At 40.6% G+C, this 22,585-nt stretch overlaps 4 protein-coding genes across 4 annotated transcripts in view; 2 read left to right on the top strand and 2 right to left on the bottom strand.

The window, feature by feature from the left end:
* The window catches only part of LOC145456710 (WD repeat-containing protein 19-like), a 392,619-nt gene extending 391,057 nt beyond the window's left edge, over positions 1-1,562 (top strand). Inside the window, exon 27 of the mRNA XM_080334813.1 lies at positions 1,024-1,562. Coding sequence (XP_080190939.1) covers positions 1,024-1,197 — 174 coding nt within the window. The 3' untranslated portion in view covers positions 1,198-1,562. The remainder of the gene's footprint in view (positions 1-1,023) is intronic.
* A 782-nt stretch (positions 1,563-2,344) lies between these two features.
* On the bottom strand, positions 2,345-6,049 carry LOC145456717 (uncharacterized). The gene has a single exon (XM_080334821.1). It carries the CDS (start codon positions 5,306-5,308, stop codon positions 4,052-4,054), a length of 1,257 nt encoding a protein of 418 aa, XP_080190947.1. The 5' UTR covers positions 5,309-6,049; the 3' UTR covers positions 2,345-4,051.
* A 446-nt stretch (positions 6,050-6,495) lies between these two features.
* LOC145456721 (mitochondrial dicarboxylate carrier-like) lies at positions 6,496-8,684 on the top strand. Its single transcript, XM_080334825.1, has one exon. The coding sequence runs from the start codon at positions 6,777-6,779 to the stop codon at positions 7,641-7,643; it is 867 nt and encodes a 288-aa protein (XP_080190951.1). The 5' UTR covers positions 6,496-6,776; the 3' UTR covers positions 7,644-8,684.
* Positions 8,685-18,237: 9,553 nt separating this feature from the next.
* Positions 18,238-21,828, bottom strand: LOC145457628 (DDB1- and CUL4-associated factor 1-like). The gene has a single exon (XM_080335849.1). It carries the CDS (start codon positions 21,826-21,828, stop codon positions 18,238-18,240), a length of 3,591 nt encoding a protein of 1,196 aa, XP_080191975.1.
* Between the last annotated feature and the right edge of the window lie 757 nt (positions 21,829-22,585).

Here is a 22,585-nt window from a genome sequence, read left to right on the forward strand (position 1 = left end):
ATCCGATGAGCACATATCCTGTTTGGTTATCGCTTCATTCACTTTCAACCTATTTATCGGCTAATACGGGCTTAGGACACTTTTTCGACCCTAGGCATACGCAGAGCTGGTCAAAGTAGTAAGCGTTGCTATGCCGTAAATTTCTATCGTTTGCAAGCGGAAGTAGCAATTTCCAGGACGTGCAAAAACCACTTCAATTCGGGAGCAGACAAAGGAAAGTGGTCAAAGGTTCTTGGACTGTTTATCAGGGTTGTAATGACTCGATTCGAGTTACGATTATCTGATGACTCGACTTGACTCGAGTCAATCTGAGTATTGACTCGACTTGGACTCGAGTCATTGTGCATGACTCGAACCAAGTCATACGACTCAAGACTCAGACCGACATTTCATTGTAATTTCGAACAATAGTAACATTATTTGGATTTCGTCTATTAGCACTGGTACTTGAAAATGCAACCAGAAACTGCTAAATGCGAGGAAATTTAGTATATTATAAATGGGAACCATTCGCTATCACCAAACAAAGTTATAAAAAGTGAGTTTAATAAGACTTAAGCAGGAAACGGAGCAGTCAACACAATGACTTAGACTCGGACTCGAGTCATAATACCTTGACTCGGACTCGACCCACTGCTCGATGACTTGGACTTGACTCGGTGGTGAATTGAAAATGACTCGACTTTACTCTAGTCAAAACTATAAAAGTGAGATTGACTTGTGACTTGGTTACAACCCTGCTGTTGTTGATAAAATTAATGTTCTATTGAATAATGTAAGATGTTGAATATTTTCAGCCGACACTGGTCAGGGTTGCCGTCGGCAACTAGTGAGAATTTGGGGAGAACTTTGTACGTCAACAATCGTATCACAAAATATGACGTCACCGGCATGAGAATTTGAACAACTGAGGCGATTACATGATACGATTGTTGATATACAATGTTCTTTCCAATTCTCTACTGACTTATATTAACGTTCTGCACCTCCAAGAATCTCTTTCAAATTGAATCACCTTTGCAGGGCCGTCATATCGTGAGAACCAACCTGTGCGCGTGTCCTGCATGTGATTTTCCGGCCTTGTACAACGAATTTCAACGGTTCTTGGACGTTGAACCCGAATGTCCAATGTGTTCCGAAAAAGTCAAGGCTGACGACCTCGTCAGGGCCAAGGACGCGGAAAAGTATTTGACTTGAGTCTCCTGCACATGATGCCGTATCAAATTGATTTGTAGCTCTGTGATTCTATACTGATACGTGGACTTTTAGATGCTGTGATTTATTGAAAGTATTACCTTGCTTGTAGACTTGTAACGATGGTTATCTTTATTCATATAAGATTTTGAACGTGAACATTGTTTATACTTCAATACTTGCACAACTCATATAGTTATCATAATTTTTATTGGTGCGGCCCAAGTTTTGTTTGTAGGGTGTTTTGTGTCTGTTGATTATTCTGAACACTGAAAAACTTGATGTATAGTTTGCTTGTTTGTGTTCGTCAATAGAGTTTTTATTTTTTGATATAAATGAATGGTAACAGAAGTGCTGATGCAGCAGAATTGTGTATTACACTATTGTGCAACCAAGACTAAATCTAGGAAAAATTTAAGTTTTCCAAGATGAGTGCTAGGCTACATCAGCATGCAGTGCCAGCAGACAGGCGAGTTTGGCATGAGTGGTGGCATGTCCTAGCAGTTGTGGATACTTGTTTCGTAGGGTTACCATATTTGGAGATCAGAAAGTGGGGACACTTTTTAATAATCACAGAACTTATAATATCGGACGAGAAAACGGTCGATTTGAAAAAATTGCCTTGCCTTCGGAATCCAGATTTCTCGTCATTTATGATGTCTTTTAGTTGTGTCAGTGCAATCGCCTGGCTGCGAAAGCTATAAAAGGAGGACATTTTCGATTTTTTGAAAAAGGACGTATGGTAATATTGTATCACAATTCTGAACATAATCTATACCTTTGCGTTTAACAGGGTTGTAACGACTTGAGTCGCAATTTTTCATTAATTAGACTCATTATCCTAAACATGAAAACTGACTTTACTCTAAAGCTCTCAGCGCTATGACTCGGTCCTCTGTACCCTGACTTGGACTAGACTCAAGCACAGATTTTATAACACGTAAAAAAGTAAGTATTCTAGGCTATAGGTTTGGCTAAAAAACGGAAAGGAGTTCAGTAGAAGTAGTCTAAAACCGTAACTACTGGAGAATGTAGTGCAACTACGTCCAAACAACACGCTACATTGTCGTAATTATAACTGCAGTAACTTCAATTCTATAGAATTCTGCCTGCTCCCTTCCCGACCAATAAACCCGTATTATTATGATCGTTTGATTTCATAAAAATTATAATGCATAGTTATTGTGCAAAATTACAAACAACTTATGACTGTGGTGCCGGAAAATAATGTAAATAAGAAACAGATACATAGGATTTACGGAACAGACGGAAAACATATTTCATTACAGCAGTAACATGCAACAACATTCAAGTCTGTGTTCTTCAAGTTTAGAAACGTAGTGTAATCTTTAGCTAATGCACTGTAGAAAAAATGCACGAAAGCAGCATTTAAAATTATGTCATCTGTCAGTGGAGCCTGGATTGTCAACATTTCATGTTTTTTCTACCATAGAGTACGAGAAAGTCACTTTTCGCATGGAAAAAATGATTTCAATTGGGCTGTGTTTTCAAGCAAGCTATTACGGAAAAAACGTCCAAACTAGTTCCCTCGCTGTTATGAATGGAGAGGTGACTGTTCCACAATGAAAGCAGTGAGTTATGATAAAGCTAATTTAACCTTTTTCAAAGAAGACTCCGCGTTTACTTGTCAGAGTGTCGAAGTTTTACAGTGAGCTTCCAAATTATACTTGCAGGAGACAAGTTGCTTTAAAAAGAATATAAAAGATACAGGATTCAGGTCTGTTGCGACAAATGACACGAGGCAATGCAGCACGCCGTTAGCAGTTGAAGCAGCATACTCTTGTATTAATTAGTAGGTTGAACGCAAAGATTTGAGTACTCGGAATCTGAATCGAGCATTAATTCTAATGAAATAGTGAGGGATGATTTTTTCAATTACTGCAATTATACACCCGTTACCCCTAAGAGTGAATTTATAAATGAAAATTATAGTTTAGAGAATATTTTGCCACTGTGGACGCCTTGAAACCTCGGTTGGTCGTACCACAGCATACAAAACATGTAATATCACTCTATAGCTATGCGTTAGGGCTGTTCAGGAATAACTTTTTTTTTTCAGATCCCAGGAATTCACTGATTAAATTGTTAGGTTGCCTAAAAAATTGCTGCACACCAGATTTGACTCAATTCCAAACAGAAGCCGAAGCAGAGCCAATTGAAACTTTTGAATTGATTAGAATAGGCCTACATGAAAAATTTCAAATTTTACTGTCAACCCCGTGAAATAGTGGAGCTGGCTACAAAAACGATGCAAAACAAATTTGACACAATTTCAACCTGTAGAAGCGGACTTATTTGAGCTTTTCATTAATAATTCTGGGATTTTCCATCATCAATGCTATTTTTGCAAATCCAAAAATTTCAACTGCAATAACTTGGCTTCTACCGTTGGAAGTGAGCAAAAATTGTTCTTTTAGGCTACTTGACGATTATATGGGGTTGACGGTAAAATTTGAAAAAGTGTATTATTTTTATAAAAAATTCAAAAATTTCAATTGCCTCTGCGTCGGCTTCTACTGGTTGGAATTGAGCCAAATCTGGTGTGCAGCGTTTTTTAGGTAACCTAATGTCATATGTGTCTCCAGAATCCCGAAAAAAAACGTTTTTTGAACAACCCTACTAAGCGTGTCAGCGGTAATGACGTATACGTGAAGTCTTGATAAACCCACTGCATTGTCACAAAGTGAGATGAGATAGGCAAGATTGAAAAAAGTAACACATCATGGTGAATGTGATGTAGGACTGGCAATATACAAATGGTAGGGCTACATATTTGATGTCATAGTGAGAGACGATACCCTACTCGGAATCAAATCACACAGGTTTTGCCAACAGTCTATGGTTCCTTTGAAATTTCAAGAGACATCTCATCATTGTCATTTTCTGAAGACATGCTGGCATCGGTGTGTTCCGTAGGATTCCGGACTTGCGGCGCAGACCCAAAGTTAGTCGGCACCTCTTCGCTGTGTATCGTGTCGAGAATCAACAACTCCCTGTTTAGAAGGACATTGGTTCTAGGAGTACCTCGTTTTGTCGTACTTTCTTCGAGATCAGTAGGTTGCAGTCTAGGAGATGCATCGCTACACACGCTGGAATAATTGAAGCTACTAGGCTGTATGCTTGCAGTTTGACAGCTGATTTGAGATTTATACGGTCTTGCGTTACGCGGTTCATTACTGGAAGCGTCATGCTCGCTTGGTGTTCTTGGAGACTTTGGATAGCTGCATGACATTATTGGGTCTGGCGTATCAGACTGATACCTTCTAAATTCTTTCTCTTGACTCAATTGAATGTCATTGCCTAGATTTTGTGAAGCACTGACACCGTTTAGAGGTGGAGGTATCTTCCGTTCTGCTTTTTCCTGATCACCACGTATTTCTGCGTTGATATGGTCCGTAGAATCAGGGAAATCATTGGTGACAAACTGACTCGGTCTGTAAGAAGATAAAAAACTACTGCTACCAGGAGATCGGGATCTACCCACGGGTAGATCATGAGTTGAAGTCATGTATTGGGATGAAAGCTCAAATTGTTTAGGGCTAGATTTGGGTGGATTTATGGATTGATTGACCGTGTTAAATGGTGGAAAATGGGATGGCGGCAATGAATGGATTGTGTGAGGGTAAGGGGAATAAGGAGGTGGCATAGGGATTGGCGGTAGGGATGGAGATATATCATATTGAGCTGTAGTTCCATCATCATCATTGTTGTTGTGTGATTGTCGGACTGATTCAAGTCTTGAAATATTTTCAGCACGATTCAGCCAACGATTATATTCAGCTCGTAAACGTTCAGCCACGAATCTTTGAGTGCTACCGCTTTTTTCAATAGCTTTGGCCAAGGCGAATAACGGTTGCCGGCCAGATCTCATCAAAATGTCCAACATCTTGTTGACTTTACCCTTTGTAGTTCCAGAGTTGCGTATCTGCTCGCAGTTCTCGACGTCCAAATAATTTTTGGTTTGTAGGAAAGGGAAAAAACGTTCCGGCTCCAGGTGATCGCAGAGGAATTGCCGTAAACGGTTGAGAACTTCTCGTTCAAATTCGCTTTTCAAATGTTGTTCCGCGACCGATACAGGCTCGATGTTTGACATAGTTGCTATTCCACAGAAAGTCTAGCACTACATATATATGGTAGATGTTTTTGTTACATAGTCAGCACTAACAAATAAAATAAATATAATAATGTATATGGTAACTACATGTCCTCGAAGTAGTTATCTTTTGTACTGAATCAAGTAAAAGGGATGACATAAATTTCTACTCAACTCAAGAACAGATTGTCAAGTAAGCGAAAAAGAAGCGTATACAGTACTTTGTACTTACTACATGCGAAAATAACCAACAAGGCGAAAAGTGGGCTTCTTATTTATTGAGATTGTTCTTGAATTTTTTCGGACATGACTCTTACAGTATGTTTCACCCGTTCCCGTTGTATAATACCGTACATAAAACTGGCCATTCATCAACATAACAGTGTGACAAAAGTTATGAATTAAGACTGGACTACGTAAATCATTCTTTAATATCGACAGCTATATTCTAAGATTATCGAGTCCACCTTCTCATCCATATACTGTACATGCCTTTTTTATGACAGGTTCTTTCCTTTTTACAATATTTTCACTTCGGGATAGGAGTTTGATTGATTGACTTCATCAAATCGCTTCGAACGCTTGCCGCCTTTTCCTTGTATAGTAATGTCTTGGTTTTATATAGCTGGTTTTTATATAGCTCAGTGGTTATATCCGATGATATTTTTAGAAACTAAACCGCAGCTGCACACTTCCTGGTTCCTCGACGGTCTGAAAGCAAATAACCATCTTACGTCACGCACTGATGGAAGACATAATCGTGGATTAAAAAACGATCACTTGTTGATATTCTGGTCGATAAAAGGTTATGAAAATAAACATCGGATGTCAATATAACCATCGGGTCCTTTTCTGAGCTTTTTTTGTCGCCGTAAGAACTACGACGCGGGGAGAGGAGGCCGGAATAAGCTCCGACGCGGAATCGAACTTCGGTCGCCTGGGCGGTAGGCGCTTATCGTCAGATTCGTGACCACTATGCTATGGAAGGTGCCGAAAACGCTCATATAATTAAATTGTAGAGACAGTTTCTAGCTCTACAAGTCTACAATCTACAGTCTCTATAGGTAAATGTTACAAATCCTAAAACATATTTCTGCCTGTTGTTGACCTCTGCGATATGCAGCGGTCCATGACGTGTGGGTTCGCTGCAGCAAAACGTGTCGATTAAATAGTATATTCATATTGAAATGAACCCGAATATTTTCGGCTGACACTCGTCAGGGGTAATCGTCAGCAACTAGTAGAGAATTGGAAAGAACATTGTATATCAACAATCGTATCACAAAATATGACGTCACCAGCATGAAATTTCGAATGAGAGAACGTTCAATGTACTATTTTTAGGTGATACACGAACTCCTTTTGTTGACAGAGTTTGGGTTGGTGTATTTTGATAAAAGTTGATTCGTTGAACGTGTCGAGCAGATTTGCAAAAGCTGGTCAATGTGAAATTGCAGCAATCGTAATTATGAAGGCAGACGTGAACAGAACTCCAAAATGGTATCACGGAGGCGTAGCTGCCGCGCTAGCTGCATGCTGCACGCATCCTTTGGACCTCATAAAAGTACATTTACAAACGCAACAGAAAGTGGAAATGCGAGCATTCACAATGGCGAGATCCATCGTCAGTCAACAGGGATTCCTGGCACTTTACAACGGCGTCAGTGCATCAGTAGGTCGTCAACTAACGTATTCAATGACAAGGTTTGCTATCTACGACGCTGTTCGGCCTGTTATAGTGTCCAAAGGAGAAACAAATCCGTCTTTAGTGAAGAAAATGATACTTGCCAGCGTCAGTGGTTTTATTGGAGGTATTGTCGGTACCCCGTGTGATGTCATCAATGTAAGGATGCAAAATGATATAAAGCTACCATTAGAACAAAGAAGAAACTATCGTCATGTATTTCATGGATTATATGCGACTGCCAAGGGGGAGGGAGTCTTATCTCTATTCAATGGAGTTCAAATGGCAGCTTTGAGAGCAGTTCTGATCACCAACGGTCAAATCGCGTTTTACGATCAGATCAAACAGTTTCTGTTAGGTTCCTTCAATTTTCAAGACAACATCACGACTCATTTCACTGCAAGCTTCATCGCGAGCACTATCGCGACTGGTATGACGCAGCCTGTGGACGTCATGAAGACACGTCTCATGAATGCGAAACCTGGCGAGTTTCGGGGCGTGTGGCATTGCGTGGTCGAAACTGGGAAGTTTGGACCGATGGGGTTTTTCAAAGGGTTTATACCTGCTTGGGTGAGACTCGGACCGTTGACGATTTTGATTTGGGTCTTCAAAGAACAGTTTCGCATCTATTTCGGGAACGATAAAAAATAATGTATTTTACTGGCACACTAAAATTGATGATTTTAAAAAAATTGTGGGTTTCAATTTTACGCTAACGTTTGTTAAATATATTATTGTCAACCTAATTTCTATTTTTATAATTAAAACTCTTCACTGATCAATGTTATCCTTCCTACATGACATTGGCTCATCGTTGCATTTTAGCTTGAGATAAATTGCAAAATGAAATGAATCTAATTTAACTACATCTAGGTACTGAAACTGAATTGATGTCGTACCCAATAGCCATATCTTGTTGACATGATCTTCAGTTCTTTTTCATTTTTCGTATTTTCCAAAGGGTGTCGCCAATGTCTACAACTATTCTACATGAGTAGAATTAGAATTATAGCCACACAAATGTTTTCTTAATTACATTCACCAAAGAAATTGAAATTATAATTATAATAAGAGCGTAGAAACATTTCACAAATTAGATTAGAATTCGAATAATGGCATTTCACTCTAATTGGTATAATTAGACAATTGGAGTTACCTAGTTGTCCAAGTCTACGTCCAGGAACTATTTCATTATTCTACTTGATTAGCGGGGGGTTCGAAACCCCTCCCATGTCAAACTTGAAAACCTGTCATTTTGAAATGCCCACTACATCTCCAATATTCACAGTAATTCGTATTGTCAGTGTTTTGTGCTGCCAATTAGCGAGAAGCGTATTTTCAAGTGAACCCTCCCCCCCCCCCCCCCCTCCAACGACGGTAATCTAAGTTCTGAAATTTTCTGTGCTCCTTTTATAATTTATTTTCTTTTGCTAATCTAATTTGGAAAATAATGTGTAGCTACAATTCTAATTCTTCTCAAGTAGAATAGAAGATGGTGACATGGGGCATTGTTGACATTGACAAAATAGATACACCCTGTTCCAACCATAGTCAATCCAAGAATATTTACCTTTACGTCGATTTCAACCTGCATGTTTGTTTTGAATTTTGATTTGTTAAATTGTCTGCTTTCTGATCTCAATATAGAATCGATCATTAAAAAAATATTCCAGATTTTTATCAACTGTATAATGGTATGGAAACTCTTCCGTTGCCTGATAGCCTGTGGTTGTATAGTCTTGAGCTTCTCATAGGACTTGCAGTGTAGTCTGACAGTAATCAGATGCAACAAATCATCATTGGTTTTTGACCTGAGAGAATCAACGAATGTACCATGTATAACAATAATTAGGTTCAATTTGTCATTGAAAATCTCATCTACCCGTAATTTTCCAAGTATAGTACGCCCCCATGTATAATACGCACCCCTAAAATAGCATGTAAATTCTGGGGAAAAGCCTGTACCCATGTATAGTACGCACCCTTCATTTCAGTACATGAATAGTTCCGAGATGTCACTCTTGAACAATCATTACACAACGATCGCTAATCATTATACAATTAGCGGGATTGTCTTTGAACGATAGTAGATAGCAGCCAAAGCCTGCGAGGCTAGCGGCGAGTTAGTTTGGGCCAACGAACCGACATCTTGAGCATGATGCCTATTACAGATGCGATTGCGCCTAGGCCAGGGGTTCTCAGTTCTTTCTTGGCCTTGGCCCATTTTCCGGTTTGAAAATGTGCTGTGGCCCACCTCTAATCTTAAAGTCATATTTTCTACTGATGAAATTAAAGTATAAACACGCACGGCAGTTACGGCTCTGGTAGATCATATGCTAAAACTTCTGAGTATATTATGATCGTCCGCTGCTCCCTCCATTCGCTTCCCGAAACACAATGATCGAATTCCCGCATACACTGTGTGATTCGGATTTTAGTTCCACTATTAGGGGAATAGTATAATCATTCTGGGCCAGCTTCAAACAATTCATTGGTGAATGAGGTACTACAGAGGAGTGGAGGAAGATTTTCTTATTATGCATGCTGTACAACAGAGGTCTCAAACACGCGATAGCATTTTGGAATTTCAAGTATTCACCTGTATATTAAAGTGCCGTATATCTTTTTTAGATATATGAATTTGAAGTTCACGCTAAAACTGCTATAAAATAACCGAAATCTCAACAAACTTTACTATCACATTAATTTTAAAAGCTACCATGCTGTGGAAGATCGACTATTACGTCTCATTCTAGTTTATAATGATAAGACATGACCCGCTGATGATTCGTGACTGAAAATTGTTATTTGGTTTGATTCGACCTTTTCGTTACTCGATTTCGGATTTGCTGGGTGATTGAATTAAAATGACTCGAGTTGAGTCGGGTCAAACGTCAAAATCAGAGAAGGACTTGCGACTCGGAACAGTGACTTGGTTGGTAATCCTCCGGACGCAGCAATCTATGATACTGTCGTGGGGAATAGTAATATATATAAAAAGGTTGTAGCTTGCGTTGCGTGGGGTATAAAGCTATCTAATCAGGACAGTATGGCAGCCATTGGTATTCTGTGACCCCCATGACGTACAGCTGGGTATATGCTGGGTGTTGTTAGTTCTCTTTATCCATGTTATAATCGTTGGCGAGTAAGATTGTAGTACGCTCTACAGCTGTAACACCAATGAATTCTTCTCCGATGGACATTTCAAGTCCATGGGTTCTTAACCAGGGTCCGTAGACTCCATCGGGGTACGAAGCACCACATCAGGGTGTACGAGATGCATTGTAGAATTAGGCCGAAATGCTGTGGAATATTTTCTTGGTCAATTAATTCAACGGGAAAATAGTCCCCGCGCTACGCGCGATTTCATGTGAATGGGCTTACTGATTTTAATATAGGTACCATCAGAAACTGTGGTGTAAATGAACAGGGGCTACGAGAAATCTTATCATAAGCACAATGGGTACGATCGCTAAGCAATGCTATTACTATGGCTCAATAATGACTATATTTAAGTTGTTATTGGTTATTGATATATTCCAATATTAATCGAAGGCAAAATCTAACGCTGATTTAGTTTGACTTTGGCAATGACAGTAACAACAGCCGATACTTATCACGACTGCATCAAAACCAGGATTAGGCTACACCGCTCAAATGCTCTGATATCAGATCAATCTTCAGTAGATTTTAAAATACTTTACATAGAATTGTGACAAGTTAAATCTCCATTAGCTGCAATATTATAACCCGACAGTTTTACGATGTCATGAGGCATGCTCTCGTATGATGTCTATAACTCATTAATTTAAAAAATATGCCCGGCACAAAATCAATTTTATTGAAATATTTGATTTTTTCGTGTCAATAAGAGTGAAATGCAATAGTAAATATCATTGCCACGATGTTTGTGGAATGCCTGTCTGCAAGGTCCCGTCAAATAAGGCCTACTTTGAAATTATACATTGAATATCCGATCCCTAAGATTGGTGCTGCGGCCCGCGGCGTCAATAAGAACTGGGAAATGGCCCGCGAGCACATTTGAGTTTGAGACCTCTGCTGTACAATGTACTACATTGTATGTCACGTACTGAACCAACTGAAGTTGCGATGTCGGAATATTCAATCCAGTGATACTATCAATTCATGTGACTCTTACATTATGTACATTGATTTACAGGCATGACATTTTAAACAGACTTCAAATATTAATGCTCTCCGCTGAATCCTCAATCCATTACTATTCGTTGCGGTGGTGCAGTATACCTCCATCAGAAGTTGCTAATAATTTGTAATTATGGCCATTTTCAACTTACAATAATACGACCTGCCGAAGTACAGTAAATCTATACACGAATTACACTTCATTCCGAGTTTATTGTACCCCCCTTTCGACGGCATACGACCTATGACCCTGCCGGAATACTTGGTTACTTCAGCATTACCTTCCAGCAGGTATTATATACGCGAAATTATTTTAGTTCCTGTTAGCCATAGGTAGTCATAGCCAGTGGAAAAAGCCGCCGTTTCTGCCTCCCTTTTTCGAATTGAAATGCTGAATCTTACGTACCACTACGTCTCATCAGAGTCGGATGAAAAGCTGCAGCCTACATATAATCAACCAATATGAATTTTTTTTAGCGATTAACACAACTAATATTACTAAACTTAAATTATTTCTAAAATTTTCCAAATAGCTCTGTGGCCCACCTCAAATGCTCTTGTGACCCACCAGTGGGCCATGGCCCACCCTTTGAGAACCCCTGGCCTAGGCTAACGGTTATGTCATGCGCAACAGGTCTGTTGGAGATGCGACTGATTACGCAAGCGATTATATCTTGCGCACATGGCCTCTTGTATATGCGATTGTTCGGGCCTGTCGTTGACGCGATGAATTGGCGAGAATTGCCGCGCGCGAGTGTCTATTACTGACCTCATTTCGCTCGCGTACAAACGGCAAACCAACTCAGCAGGAGATCGCGTGATTGTGCACACGGCTCTCGTTAATTAGCAACGCGCTTCCCTTAATTGGCAGCGCGTCACACTCTATAATACGAATTACTACCCGCGATGACTGAAAGAAAGGTGTGATTTCAAGTTTTTATCGAGGGAGATTTTTTTCAAGCGTGTTGTTCCCATGTATAATACGCACCCCCCGATTTTAGAGCAAAACATCGAGTAAATTTTGCGGATTATACATGGAAAATTACGGTAATAAATACACCACAAGATTGCAATGAAGAGGTAGGAAGATTTCGAAACGAGTTGGAGTAGTCTTCAAAATCGGATCGTTTTTTCAGATGTACTGTTCAAATAAGTTGGGCTACTTAAATGTCAGCATGTAGCGTGAGAGATACACTGATTTGTATAGCTGTGAAGTGAGAGATATTCAGTCCATGAATAAGGTACTGTAAGTACTGTCGTACTATGCACTGGTGCCAGGGTCACCTGTAATGCAATCATACGACCCCGACATCCTCAGACTAGAAGATCAATCAATTATTTTATGGAAATTTTCATCAGATCAAAACACCACAAGATTGCGATATAATGAAAAGATAGAAAGGTGTGGAAACGACTCAGAGTCATCATTTTAAATGTGGTAAAGAAAAATGGTAGCTGTGGATGTTTGATCTTCAAAGTGTCATCTTATGAGCTGAGATAATACGATATCTAATAATAAGACACTTCAGACTTTCAAAGTGACGGACATACTGTCTTTATTCATTAATAATTGCAATAAAAATAAAGTATATACACTTTGCAGTGCTGGCACCATCTTAAGTTCGGTTCGGTATATTAGAAATTTTTCTCAGTTCAATACACCACAAAATAGCGACACAATGAAAAGATAGGAAGGTGTCGAAACGACTTGAGTAGTCTTTGAAATCAGACACCCACCTTGGCCCAGGCTAGGCGATGTAAAGAGGAGGCACATTGCACACTGAATGAAAAGCAAAAGAAGATGATATAAAAGGCAAGCGACAAAATGAGGTTCCCGCGGATCTTAGGCTGAGGTGTCTAGTGCCTAGTCCAGAGCTCTCAAACACGCGGCCCGCGAGAGCATTTTGTGCGGCCGCGACGGCATTTTGGAATTTCAAGTATTCAACAATATCTTCAAGTGCCATATATCATTTTTAGATAAAAGAACTTAAAGTTTACGCTAAAACTGCTATAAAAATCACTGAAATCTCAACAAACTTCATTATCACACCACTTTCGAAAGCTACATGCGGCAGAAGATCAACTATTACGTCACAATTCTAGTTAATGATGATAAAACATGACCCGTTGATTCGTGACTGAAAATTGCGATTTGGTTTGCTGCGACCTTTTCGTAAAATTACTCGATTTCGGATTGACTGGGTGATTGAATAAAAACGACTCAAGTTGAGTCGGGTGAAACTTTAAAATCAGAGAAGGACCTGCGACTCGGAACTGTCATGTGGAATAGTAATATATTAGAAGGCCGTAGCCTGCGTTGCGTAGGGTATATAGCTACATAATCAGGTCAGTATTGCAACCATTGGCATTCTGTGACCCCCGAGACGTACAGTTGGTTACATGCTAGATGTTGTTTGTTCTCTTTCCATGTTATTATCGGTGGCGAGTAAGGTATAGTAGTACGATTTTTGCAGCTGTAACACCAATCAATTCTTCGCCGATTGGACATTTCTATTCCAGGGGTTCTTAACCAGGGTGGGGACCCATCGGGGTACGAAGCACCACATCAGGGTGTACGAGACGCATCGTGGAATTAGTCCTATATGCTCCGGAATATTTTCTTGGCGAATTTATCGTCTTCGTGCAACGCGCGATTTCATGTGAATGGGCTTTCTGATTTTAATGGTACCATCAGAAATTTTGTTGTAAATGGACAGGGGCTACGAAAAATCTTATTGGAAGCACCATGGGCACGATCGCTAGGTTCAATAATGATTATATTTAAGTTGTTATTGATATGTTCCAATAATAATCGAATGCAACAAAATCTAACGCTGATTTAATTTGACTTTGGCAATGACAGTAACAATAGCCTATATTTATCACTGCTATATCAAAACCAGGATTAGGCTACACCGCTCAAATGCTCTGATATAAGATCAATCTTCAGTAAATTTTAAAATATACTGCATAAAACCCGACAGATTTACGATGTCATCATGCGTCCTCTCTAATTACGTCTATAACTCATTAATTAAAAAAATTATGCCCGGCACAAAAACGATTTTATTCATATATTTCAAAATGTGATTTTTCCGTGTCAAGCGTGAATAGTCTATTAGTAAATTACATTTCCACGATGTTTGTGGAATGCCTGTCTGCAAGGTCCCGTCAAATAAAGCCTACTTCGAAATTATACATTGAATATCGCTATTATTGATGCTGCGGCCCGCGGGGTCATCAAAAACTAGGAAATTGGCCCGCGAGCACATTTGAGTTTGAGACCTCTGGTCTAGTCCCTGTTGCAGCACGTTTCGAAGGTCTGATGGGCTCCTCCCCCGGGTTGCTGTTCTTGCGACACAGAGAATGGCAGTCGAAAGGGGGTGCCTTTATTTTGTCCTAGGAAACTTATGACACTTATGGAAACTTATGAAAACTTATGATACTTATGGAAACTTATGAAAACGTTTGAAAATTATGAAACTTATGGAAACTTATTAAACAGAATTTGAAATTGCCTCAACGGATCGGTGATCCGCTAAATGAGTACTACTCATTGAGTAGTGATCGATTTTGACGACGGATTTCGTTTCTGTCGTTACCCTACTAGTTTACCAGGGCTGGATATTGGTACTGGTGTTACACGCCTGTGACTGGACTGACAGGAGACAACGAGACTATACTCACTAGAGGTTTAACCAGAGCAACGATGGATGGCAATGGGCAATTGCGCATCAGCAATTATTGGTCGATGTGTGGTGATTCTACCTAGATATAATTTTTAAAATCATAATCATTGGGAATGATAAGTAACATCATATTAATACGTCATATATGAGTATATCACGACTTCACGAGTATTTTCAATAATATCGAGAGCCGAAAGATTTAACTGGAAGCATTGTTTATCCAAATACTTGAGTGGCATTGAAGTCGACTATTATTTCCAAGATACCAATTCAGCGTCAATCAGTAAACGCGACTGTGTCGCAATCTTCATATGCTAACGCGCGACCCGATTTGATTGCCGCGCGGGGAAAGTTCAAGATTGTGCAATGTGCACAATATCTCAGATGCGCTGTTAGACGTCACGTTGTTTTGATGTACTCTCTGTTCTTCACAACAGATTATATAAAAATGCTAACTCTCCGGACGCGACGCTTTAATTTTACCACAATTACGAACAATGTTTATGTAAATTGCAATGTTAATTTAGGAGAATCTACCAGATAGGCTACCCTGGTTCCGACATAATTGTATAATGTCTATACTTAAAGCGAAATGCTGGCAATCTTCTAATTTATTTCTGATATTTTTCAATGCTTTACAATTTTGAATTTAATCTACTCCTGGTTTTCCGGAAAATACTATACAGAACTGTATAGTTCGAAACGAACCGAGCTTGTTGTACAGACATTTGTCATTCTCGTACTTATAACATAGAGCTCTGACTTGGTAGGAACTGAACTTATCTCAATTTCCAACTGGTCGCGAAAATTTTCCGAGTTATCCAACTTCACATTGACAAAGCCCACGGTTTTCACTTGGCATTCGATATAAATTTAAACAAAGTAAAGGTGAATGAGTCCAGTATAACTCACGGTAATAAATTTTATTTCCAGTCAGGTTTATAATACAAGATAAAGCGGGTGTATGCATACTGAACTCTCACCATTGCGCTATGAAATAGGCTAAGTACAAGTAGCATTGGTGTGCGCGGTGCCATGCGTTCATATCAAACATCGACACAGCACATATATGCGATGACAATAAGGTACGACATATGGACGGTTTCAACTAAAATTGATTGGTTATTTATTGGCTTAATTATATATTCATTATGTCATTGCGATTGTTGCTATACAATGTTCTTTTCAATTCTCTACTGGCTGCTGACGATTAGTACCCCTGACGTGTTTTAGCCGAAAATATTGTATATTGAACGGCTCTTCCTCCAAGAGTCTCTTTATCTTCATAAGTTTCCATAAGTGTCATAAGTTTCAGTACAAAATAAAGGCACCCCTACGATACGATGAATATCGTAAGCCCCGGTAGAATATTATAGAAGTTACCAAAGATTGTTCTGATATCAGAGCATTTGATCAAATGTAGCCTAATCTGGGTTTCTGGTATAATTGATAGTAGGCTATTGTTCGTATCATTACCAAAGGCAAATTAAATCAACGTTCGATTGGAACAGATCAATAACAATATAAATATATTTTTGATCGTTTCATAATAATAGCAGATTTTCTTAACCTTTTTAGCGATCATACCCCCTGTGCTTTAAATAAGATTTCTCGTATCCTTGTCCATTTTAACACCATCTCGTACCCCATGATGTAGTGCTTGGAACCCAGAAGGCATCCATGGACCCCTGGAATAGAAATGAGCGATCGTCGAAGAATCCACTGATGTTACAGCTGTGGGGCGTACCACTACGTTTCTCGCCACCGGAGATAATAACATGGATAAGGAGACCAAAGATAGCCCAGGATGTAACCAATGTTCCCTCTAAGGTGCGCACGTGCGTAGTGCTGGCACCGTCTCTGCGCACAGAATATCCAAGTTGCGCACAAAAAATCCGAAGTGGTGACCTTATTTCTTTTAGTCGTTACGCACTGTTGTCTAAGGGTTAGCGCAGTGAGTTGGCGAGTGTGCGCAGACTCGTCTAAAATTCGAGGAAACTGAGTGGAAAGTTGACCTTTTTTTTAGTCAAACACCCAACAATGTGAAGGAAAAAACTGTATTTTGGGCACCGAGCGTAAAAGTTGACCTTATTTTAGTCAACCAACTGAGAATGTGTAGGTAAATACTGTATTTTTGGGGCTGAGCGAGGAAGTTGACCTTTTTTTAGTCAACCGACCACAAAGTGGGAAAATTTACCATTTTTGGAGAATTCTCCTCCGGTTTTGCAAGTCTGAAAAAGTATCTTCTTTTCAGATTTCCAAAATATGGTAACCCTAACACTGGGGTATGTTTTCGGCCATAACCTATTTTATGCACTTTCAGGTTTCATCATGACTCTCAGATATGTGACATATGGCATTTCCACTAATATGAGTATTGGGCAGCTTTGTGCTGCAATACGAGAAATCGAGGTCTCTACGCTCCGACAGTGTAGAATAGTATCGAAACTTGAAATCTCGTTTACGAATTAGCTCTAAGACGCAGGGATCTTATAATTTCAGTGTTTTCACTGGAATTGATACTCGATTCAGATTCCATTATTGGAATCATTCTGCGTAACCCAACTCACTCAAGTATTCGAGTACACCAGCATCATAACCGCAACAGTAGGCCTACGAATCCCCGGGGCCTCTACGAATTTTGAAAAGTGGCCCACGACCCGTTCTGAGTTGGCGACCTCTGCTGTATATAATATTCAACAAATGCATCTATGCCGCACCGCGGTTGGGAGCCACTGGCCACGGACACCAGTTTCAAGCCTTTGGTCTGACCCGGCCGGGGCTTAAATCCACGACCTACCGATCAAGAAGCCAGGCACAGCATCATTCCGTTACCTCGCTCGCGACCTTGTCAAGGTTGAATCCACAGCAACGGAATTTGTTTCCGACAATTGTCGCGCCAAAAATCCGCTGTAGAACTGATTCAAAGCAGTGACCCCTGAACAACTGCTAAAAGTATTCCGACATCTACTTTTCTGAACTAGTCACTCGAAAACTTTCCTGACATTACGTTGTTACACGCGTCTTTTACTTGTAGAAATTTGTGACGTTGTCCTTCTAGTCAAGTACCAACGATTAATTTTGGAGCAGTCAAACCCGACACTATTTTGATTTCAAAAAACATAAACCATCAAGTAACAGTGAGATCTGTATTGAACCAAATTCACAGGAACAATTTAGGACGACCGGGTGAGTATACAAATATATCACACACAGCAGGCAGTTTATGGAGCATTCGAACACATCAGGCAGCAGACCCAGTCACCGAATCTGGATCAATTCTGAATTTATTTCCTTGTCAGTGCCATTCGAAAACTCGCCAAACAAACCTAACGATCTGTCGGACCCAACTTGTGAAAATTTACCAGATCATCTGTGCTGTCCAAATTGCACTACCCTTCTTCATCATCTTCAAATTTCATGCCGACTTCATACATTCTACACACAGAAACGGACGATTCTTCGGCATTCGGTGTTTCGACAACAGCTATGTTACGGTCCCAATCGTCTAAAGCGAGAGCATACACTTGTTGTTTTACAGATATAAAGCCCAACTGATTGTAATTTGACGAGTCCAAAGTGCGGAAAGATGACATCAAACCTGGCCGCTCCTCGGTGTCAAGCTTCATGGCGTACATAACACTCCCGCTACGATTAAACATCAATCGGCATCGATCGAGAGCAGGTACCGACTGTATCAATTTGAAGTTTCTCATATCCCAGACTTCAGTGTTCATGATCACTTCAAAACCGTTTGGGTGGAACACTCCACTGATTTCATCGTTGAAGCTATCAAATCTGTGGACGGGAAACGTCGGGGGTTTTCGGACATCCCACAAACATCCATTGCTTAGGACTAATTGGTCGTCATAGGAAAAAGTGGCGCAATTCTTACTGTATATGAGATCCCGCCGGTCTTCTGGATAGATCTCATCATCCACGTCATTTCCGTACACGCTGATAGCCCTGCCGGTGATGAGGTCGTAGATGATTGCTTGTGTTGACAGACTTGTGACGACTATTTTGTCTTGCACGGTCTTGGAAAATTCGGCATCATCAAGTTCGTCAAACGTTAACTTTACATCGAACGTATTGTTCATGGATAATAGAGCGCATTCGTTGCAAGATGTTGACCGAATCAACATCACGTCTCCCGCGTATGAGGGTTCGATGCGCATAATTGCCGAATCAAAAACTCTTGTCTTGACGCGATCTTCAAACTTTGGCGGTTCCACGAAGTGCAAATTTCCTGCACTGTCTCCGAGAATCAGCCCGCAATCGTCGTTATGATTGAACGCAACAGCCGTGAAGCGCGACTCCCGATCTCTGGTAGACCGGATCTCCCCGGCAGGCCTGAAACGACTGTAAATCATTCGCATATCGCGACTCGTACCACCCCAGCCGCGATAAACGCCTTGTCGATAACAATGGCGTTTTAGGATATTGAGCGATGCTCCAATTTTGTTCCTACGGTGGGTGAATAGAGAAAACGGTGGTATAGCAACAATCGGATTTTCACAATTGGAGTGGTCGTGCTTACTGCATTTATCAATGAGAAAATCCAGAGTAAATGGAAGCAGGGAATGATTGCATTCACTGAACTTTGAATGTTCTGTCACAAAACCTTTACCCATTTCCAATTTTCCAACATCTATAGGCGTGGCGTAGAAGTTGTCATAGGCATCTGGGGAAATCGCAGCTTCCTGTACCAATGACGCAGCAATGTTGCGACGACCCGAAAAAAACAGACAGACATAAATAATCAGCAGAATGTCCTCATTATCATACCGCGCACGGGTCTCCGCGCATGCAACATTTGTCATGACAGTTTTCCAGTCAGCGTCGAGAGTAATTGTTTTTCTTGTCACTATTCTTTTCAATAGTAACATCAAATTGTTGCAAAACTTGAGGTGTAGCTGTTTCTTGTCTTCGAGGACGGGCTTCAGGATTATAGCTCCAAGTAATTTGCTGGTCATGAAGTGAAGCTTTGGCAAGATATCACGTACCGGGCGGTATTCGACAAACCCTACTAGTGCCTTACAAGCGAAGTAGCGCGTTTCATCCGCCGTTTGCGTTGGCTTGGTGACACCTAACAAAGATAATAGGATGTGTATGCCGTGCGACTCCCGAATGATTTCCCACAATGTCTCTTTAACTTCTCGTTTCCTGTTATTATACCTTGGTATAGCATGCACTTTCGAAGACTCAGCGTCGTCCCTGCTTTCAGCAAAAGTATCTTCAGTACAATTTGCGATAACAGCAATGGCAGAATTTGCACAAACCCCATCCATGAAGGTGGCGTTATCATGGGCCAAAAAAGTGTCAATGAAATTCAGTATTGCATGGAGTCCGTTCTCATTCACCCGCAATTCAGGGTGAGATTGCGTAAGTATGATTTGACAAGACTGCGACAATGTGACGCAGCATAGAACATCCAACGCGGCCTGGCAAACTTCTTTTTGCGCAGGTATGGTATCTAAAAGCATGTGAGTGATTTCAATGATAGTGAGCAGCTTCGTAACACCGCCTAGTCTCTGAAAGAGAGTTATCGGCGCCCAGCTATCTAGATCGAAATTGTCGCATTCGACTGCCAACTCTCGGAGAACATCAAAATATTCAAAACGCTGATCCCTCGTGCACGTGGCGAACTCGTGGTTCGTGACAAACTTCGTCGAAGGGTATTTGTGTTTTTGAACAGGGAGCGATTTCACGAGCTGTCTGACTTTGAATACAGCGTGTGCTTCCAAATACTTCCGAATTGCTACGCACGCCGGTTTGATTATATGCGTCGTCACAGACGGAAAATCCGGTAAATAAGGACAACTTGCACGCCAATTGTCGTACTCCCAATCTCTCTTCAAGTAATCGGTCGTGCAAATCATATTTACAAGATATCTCAGACCGCCCATGTCGTCAAATAACGAGAGTACATTCTGGTACGAAAATGTCACAGTAAAAAACTTGGCGATATTGGATTTACCAGAGTCGCGCGAACAGCCCAAAAGCGACACGGCATACTCTGTGAGTTTCCTCAAAATATGCGTTGAAGAGTGACATATTCTCTCAATAGCCTTCTTATGACAAGCTAGGTTATACAAACACATGGCGACTCGAAAGGAACCTATTGATTTTATCGGAATATCAATCAGCTTCTGAATGCCGCCCAATCCAATGAACTCGATGGCAGCCTTGTTATGACAGAAGAGCGTGCCCAAAAACTCCAACGCATGACCAATCACACGGTCGTTCGATTTCATCTCAAGATACCTACTGATCAAAAGCAGTGCATTGCAATTGTCAAATGCCGATAGAAACTTTTCGAACCCTCCAAAGCATTTCAGCAGACTGAATGTGTAACACTGGCCCAGACTCGCAGCAAGGGGATTTTCCATCAAGTAGCTGACGTCTAGCGTCGACTCCTCTTCCCTGTATGTGCCGGGCTCATGATAATTCCATAGTCGTTTCAGCAAGGTAGTAATTAGCTTGATGCTTTTGTCATGACGGGATTTTTTCACAACACAATGACCGTCAACAAGACCTGTTGCATGTGTTCGCAAAGGCTCGTGGCCATAGATAATCCAGCCTGTCAAGACATTTACCCATTCTTCGGTATCCAATCCAGGTATGCGATAGCCTTTCCTGGCCAAGAGAGCTAGTTTCACTGATGTTATCACAACACGTCCGACGTTCTTTGGGCTTGCATTAGTTTTTAGGTACGCCGAAGTGAGCGTATCATTAAATTCTTTGCAGTTTTCGAGGAGTGTCAATACTTTGCCCAATCTACATCCCGGGACGACAAGTTTGGGGTGGCGCTGGTCGAATGGGTCGGGATGTCCTTCATGGAATTCGACTGACGCAGAGTCCAAGATTTCACAGCATCTGGTAAGAAACGGCAGTGGATCACAGCCCTCATCCTGGTGTTCCGCCTTCCACTTGTCAATTAGATCAGCAAATTCACTGACAGGTTCAACTTCAGAGGTCATAACGAAACTAGTAGGATATGAACGGAATCTGAAAAAATTAGGAAAGACTGCATTGCATGATGAGAAAGAAAAATGTGCACTAAGATGTATGGGATGTAGCGTGATATAATAATATACCGAGCTAAACTGCCAGCTAAAAAGACCACATAAATCTAGAATGCTGTCGTCTGATCTGACATTAGTAATGAGTAGGGCGTTTTTTTTTATGACATTTTGACAAAATTGTAGTGTTATGTCAAAAATTTTTGACGTCTGCATTTCGTTTGCATCGTAGATTTTGCACTGTTGGTGACAATTATATATTTTACAGCTTGCAGCCTATTTCATACGCCTACTGTTGTAAACGGCTAATTGTCTGCTCATTGTGAATCATAAACGGTCAAATAAAACAAGTAGGTAAACATGGCGTTATGGTCAAAGTACCGCTATATCCTAACTGAAGGAAGGAAGACTTCTTGCGCATTGCATCATTCTTATATTAAGAAGCGCATGATGAAAAATTGTGACGTAGACAACATTGTCAGAATGAAGCAACACAGTGTGTCACCAGCAGTGTACGCGCAACTTGAGTGTTGTCAGCCAACAACTGCTATGCTGTTGAACGTCCTTGGCAAGCTTCTTAGTAAGGACATGCACTTTCTACCCAAGAATGTAGGAACGTATCTCTCGTTCTACTACAAATTTTTTCAATTATTTCTACCATAATACACATTGTAACCACTGGAATTCTTCATAGGGCCAGATCTCGTTAAAATAT

This window comes from Botryllus schlosseri, chromosome 15, assembly GCF_051294905.1.
Source record: "Botryllus schlosseri isolate E-star chromosome 15, Bs_hap1, whole genome shotgun sequence".
Taxonomy (NCBI): domain Eukaryota; kingdom Metazoa; phylum Chordata; class Ascidiacea; order Stolidobranchia; family Styelidae; genus Botryllus; species Botryllus schlosseri.